Source organism: Lemur catta, chromosome 2 (genome assembly GCF_020740605.2).
Source record: "Lemur catta isolate mLemCat1 chromosome 2, mLemCat1.pri, whole genome shotgun sequence".
NCBI lineage: Eukaryota > Metazoa > Chordata > Mammalia > Primates > Lemuridae > Lemur > Lemur catta.
In genome coordinates, this window is record NC_059129.1 from 83,155,954 (window position 1) to 83,161,953 (window position 6,000).

General features: G+C 33.5%; 1 protein-coding gene across 4 annotated transcripts in view; it reads right to left on the minus strand.

The window, feature by feature from the left end:
* Positions 1 to 643: 643 nt before the first annotated feature.
* LOC123633042 (synaptotagmin binding cytoplasmic RNA interacting protein) overlaps positions 644 to 6,000 on the minus strand; it is a 29,393-nt gene continuing 24,036 nt past the window's right edge. For 3 of the 4 annotated variants that reach the window (XM_045543979.1, XM_045543975.1, XM_045543974.1), the window contains one exon: positions 644 to 5,286. In XM_045543979.1, the coding sequence (XP_045399935.1) occupies positions 5,245 to 5,286 (42 nt within the window). In that variant the 3' untranslated portion in view covers positions 644 to 5,244. The remainder of the gene's footprint in view (positions 5,287 to 6,000) is intronic. The other variant, XM_045543976.1, reaches the window with a different exon arrangement.

The window sequence follows — 6,000 nt, forward strand, 5'->3', positions numbered from 1 at the left end:
AAAAAAATCAGATAGTCATCTAAGCTTATATTACTCTAAACCTTATTTTGATCCTATTAGCTTTGCTTGTGTTAGTTAGCAGCACATTTTGGGAAGCTGTAACACTAGGAGACACTAATTTCCAGAATGGTTTATTAGGACTTCTTCCACATCCAAAAGAAGTCTTATTCAAACTTCCATGACTGTTCTAAATTTTGGTAATCCCAAATAGAAACTAAACTCTGCACTAAGTGCCCTAAAAGGAGTCTTGTTCTCACAGAGTGGTGGAAATTACTCTTCTCCCCACCCCAAAAAGTCCTAGGGCTATGAGCCAAAGCCCCAAATGTGTAAGTCCCCCATTCTTTGCAAATTACCACTAACTTCATCAAATCCAATAGTGTGTGCATGACCACAGAATATTTCCATCAACAATTAAAACTGAGTAAAGACCAGCCCAATACATTTATTCTATACATCTTCCAGTCATGTGATTGCAACTAGCGATATCAAATTTGGGAATTTTTTACCATTGGCTAGTTACTTTGAATGTATGGATAACCAAAAGGCGATAGATCTCTAAAGATTCCAAGTGTCTACTTAAAAGCTGTTAAGTGAAAAATGATGAAATGGAGGACACCCACAATAATTCTTGGACTCTTGGAGATCCTAAGACATGCTACAAAAATAGGTCTTTATTCTTAGGAAAATATAGTCAGAGCTAGCTTCCTTATGCTATACATAAAATCTTAACATCAGAGGCAGTACAGATAGTACAGATAGTTTTTGAACTGATCTCCAAACAAGCACAAACCCACTAGGTTGAAAAGAACAGGTAATTTGAGGTTTTTGGCAAAAGACAGTACTTCACACATCTAATCCAAATCAAAGAGCCTGCAGACAGTTTTCAGTGAGATGAAAGGAATGAAATAAATATAAATTCTATGGATAAATAAATGTAAAAGACAATTTAAATAAGCTAACAGAACTAATTTTTTTTAAATAAAAATACTAGTCAGGTACAAGCTTTTGTTTCTCAGTGCCAGACTCCTAAATGTTTACCAGACTACTGTTAATATAATTAAAAATCTAATCTTTGACCCAGAGTGTTAGTAATACTGATTTGCATCTGCAAAAGACTGATTTTCCAACTGAATGCTTCTGGTCCTGAAAAATATTTTAGGTGTATTACTGAAGGCAGACTGTGGTACAAATTTATGTCTTAAATACTTTTAAAAAGTGACAGACCCCAAAAGTCCATCTACTAATTTTGCCCACTTAAAAAATGTCTATGAGCATTGGTTCATAATTAGCATCTTAAGAAAAGTAGTGGCATGCCCTATTGAGTGGTAATGATTACTAATACTACACCTTAAAACACCATCCCTACACGTCTGTTTATGTATTGTTACTTAAGCTCTTTATGCATTTATGCTATACCCACCACTGAATTCCTATGATCAGATAAAAATTTTATGCTATTCATAATTAGGGAGAAAACTAATTAGGTGGTGGTGGGTACTCTTGAAATCTTATAAACCTGAGCAATCATTTTCTAGGGTTAGTGCCCCTCTCCTAAATGCATGAAGCCCTTTTTAATTTTCTCCCCTTGAAATACAGACTACGTATCATAGTGTCATAACATGGTGATCTTTTGCTATGTTTCTGATCTACAGTGACTTTTGGCTTAGCAGTCAAAAAAGCTGTACTGAATGTGTCAATTCTGCCCAACTAGTTTTGATGTTCATTCTGTTATTTAAAGTCTTTTCAAATCTCACATACAAGTGAATACCTCAGATCATGCCATCAACCCATTTCTATGTTGTTCCTATTATATGAGAAAAATGTTTATATTTTAAGTCAGATTTGCAGTAATTAGTAGAAAAGTTTCTCATGACGCTACAACTGCAATCATGAGTGTTCAACAGCTTTTTTTGTGCTCAATTTTCCCTTCATTTTTAACATCTGATTTAGTTGCAATGGCTGAAACTCTTCCACAAAAAGCATGCTCGGGAGAATATTCCTATAACACAATTTTCTCATAAAGCAACTAACTTTCTGAAACTGATAAATTTATGATCACTTTTGATTGCCAAGTAGTCTGCAGAAACAAAATCTTGCGTCTGTTTTGGTTAGGTACCTTAAGTTTTCTTTTAACAATCAGAATGCTTTAAAGATACATTTTTTTACCCCAAGGAAGGGACATGAGACTCTTGGATTTAAGACCCTTTCCTTGACAATATATACAAAATTTCTTAAACTTGTCATAATCTGTCCATTCTTTGAAGCTGTCAAAGCCAAGAACCCATAAACAAATCACAAATAGCAGTAACCTACATTAGTTAACATTCCCCCTTTAACATGTTGACATTTTTACTAAAGGATTAGTTTTGCATTTCCATTTCTCATATCCCATGACATTCCATATAAATTGCATTATTGCTTTATAGGCCACACAACATTCAAAAGTATGTTTATATGCATTGCCTGTTTTCCTTGATCTGGTAAGTTTGATACTGATTTTACTACAGAAATTTAAGTTTGAAAATACCACAGTATTTCTTCTCAGAACTTAATTGTTCACATCACTAATCACTACATGCATATTTAGCTCTGATTATATTGCTCAAAAACTGCACCCATTATCAGAACAGTGCAAATGATATTTAATTTTAAAAGTAATTATAATGGCTTGAATTCAAAGTTATTCAAATGAACACTGTCAAGTAATTTCACTTGAGTGTGTACACATTTCATCACCACTGTTTACATTACCCTTCTTTAAGTATAACCATCAATTCTTCACAATTTCTTTTTATCAGTTTTCCCTCCCAAGTCCCCAAACTAAGAATGCCAAATAGTCTTGGAAACCCACAGCTCCATATTTTAATGTTTTCTTAAGAACACATTTGTGAACGCACAAAAGTGTTCATCTTCAACTTTGACAATGCAGTTCTTACTTTAAATCAAACAGGCCTGTCCTAAAATCCCAACAAATAATTCTGAGAACTAAAACACCTTGACAGTGTCCCTTAAAAATGGTATGACAGTAAAGTGCCAATAGGCATGGCAATGACCTCTTAGATGGGATCATTTAATTCCTTGGAACTGGGAAATGCCAGCACCAAGGATTACACTGAGATTCAATTTTACTGAAGGCTACATTTAGTTTACCCACTTTCCACAACCTATTATATTCATTATGTTAGGATGAAATGTGAATGTTTTGTGTAGCCCTCAAACTTACACTAAGATTTGAGAGATGTACTTTAAAAAAGCACGGGGTAATATATAAAATCAGTGGCAGAAAGTTTCAGTTAAGCACCAGGAACTAATTTTTGTCACCCCATACCTCATTTTGTAGGTAAGTTTCAACAACCGGCAAGGCACATTTACATATATTCCAATGAATACTTATTGACAAATTTTAAATTACACTCTATGTCCCAGCTATCCCAGTAACTGACATACAACATACTAAAATGATTTATTAAGATAACAAAAAAACCAATTAATGTAAAACATACAGGCTATTGGCAACCACTATTCTAAAATTATGTAAGTACAAATAAACATACTGAAATGTGTGCAATTCTAAGTTTTAAACCAGAAGATTTCTATACTAACACACATTTATATTAATGACACATAAAAAAAATAAAAACTTTATTACAAAAATAAGTTACACTCGCCTCCAGCTTACAGTATAAAACAATTTTATTTGCAGGAATGCAAAATGATTGTTTGCCATGAGCATTTTGAACATATGACATGTCTGATTTTCTTGTTAAATTTGCATTTACTGGGGAACTGGTGTGTATAAAACCTTAATTAAGTATAAGCTCTGATCTTCATCGTGGTGCCTACTGGGTATGTGATATAACTGCAGTATCCCTTTGGGGAAGGGGAGAAGGGCTTTCTTTACACCAAGTCCTAATGAAACTATAATTTCACTTTTGACTTTAAGCTATCACCTTAGGACTTGGCGAAAAATTTTGAGGGTGATTCAATAGAGGATGCTTCACCACTGAACACTCACTGTCATCAAGGTGCTTTAGAAAATTAAAAACATAGCACAAATGATTGTACTCTACTCTACAAGTTATCATGACCTGCATAAGAAATGGAAAGCTGATTCACATGTTTACAGTGATCAGCAGTAAGAAATGCACTAATGAAACATATCTTTTTACCTAAAAAGCTAAACTACAGCCATATACTAATTTCTATGATTTATGAAAAAACTTCAAAATATCCAAATGTCAGGCTTTGCTGTACAATTGTCAGTTTTAGTCTGACTTTTTATAAAGGGACACTGCAGTATTTAGTACAAGTTCGGATGCACTTTTTTTTGAACATCTGATGTCTTACAAAAGTAACATCTTGCTAAACTATTATACATCCAAATAACTACAATATCTGAAGAAGCAAGGCTGCTTTTTCAGCCACAAAATACGACAAAAGCAAGGCCTGTTATGATGGTCATGAGGAAGTCTTACAAGCCTCTGAAACTAAAGGCAACTAAGAATGTTACATTTGGTATATTAAAATCTTACCCTCATATCATATTTAACAAGCCTTGCTTTTATCTACAAAGATTTTCTATGTACAGTACAGACAGGGTATAGTTCAATCCTCTGCTACTGAGGTAGTTAACCAACCCTTTTAAAAAGGTTCTGAAAAGAACCACTATCTGGAATGCCTGACTAACCAGCTCTGATGATTACACCTGAAACTGCATATCTGAACACAATTCAAAAGTGATTACTATAAAAAGATATAGACAATCATGATTAACCTTGGTGAGCAGAAATAAAATTTAAGGATACCAACAGTGGCATTGATCTAATACCACTGCAATAAAATTTAAATGCACAAATTCAAGAGAATATTTCAAAATACCACTGCTGGGATCCTTAATTTAAAAAAACAGGGGAAAAATCTACTTAGAGCAGATTTTTTAGAGAAGAACTTTATTCTTTATTAAGATATCATGCTAGAAGTTATGAAGGATTTCTGTTGGAACACATTTGGAAAATAGAGTAGCTTTAGTTTAATAACTTGCACTGCAGAGAAAATTGTTAAAGAAATTCATATCAAAGTCCAAGTATTAGGTTCAATGTCCCGTATTTGATTCCATGATCTTCATAGGAAGGTCTTCTGCAATAGAATATGCTCCTATACAGCCGAGATATTTAAGGTTGCTTGATTTCCTTACCATTACTCCACTGCAAGCTTCTGGTGTAATCCCACATAGCAAGTCAGTCTTCATTGTAACAGGTCAGGACCGGCCTCGACCCCTTTTCCCTGCTAGCCAGGTAACAAAAGGAATCAGTTAGATAAATCATTTTAAATTAATAATGTGTACATACATAATGATAACATTAAAAAATAAAAGCTTTAACATAGTAATTCTTAATATAAAGTCTAACCAAAAAAGTTGCCTTTAATAACTTTAAGCTTTTCACTTGTTTTTACGTGCTTTCAATTAAGGTTTTTGGTTTGTTTTGTTTTTATCCCTTTTGTGGGGTTGGAACTGGATTGAGGTTTGAAAACCCCATTTTGTTCACAAACTGATTTTATTTAAAAAAAACGGCTAAAGGAAAACCTAATAGAAGTTACACCTTAAAGCATTTGTCCCCATTAACTTGCAAGAAATTCCCGTTTTTGAGACATGAAGTAATCATAAAATATGCTGAAAACAAACATCTGAGATTTGACCTTGACATTTGAAATTTACTGATTAACATTTTTTAAGGAATCATTCTTTCAAGTCACATTTTTTTCACATGTAGCTTTACTGTCAGGTGTAGTATCCTTAAATTTAGGGGGGGATGAGGTTCAGAAGTGGGGAGTGGTTTTTAAATCTTTTCACTGTTGACCTACAGTCTACTGCTATATATATAGACCATATGGTCAAAACAAGACTAACATGCAAAAGATAACAAAAACCCAAACCATTAGATTTTCAATGCAAATCAACCGGTGAAGTAAACTATCTTTCAGATACGTATTTGCTTATCC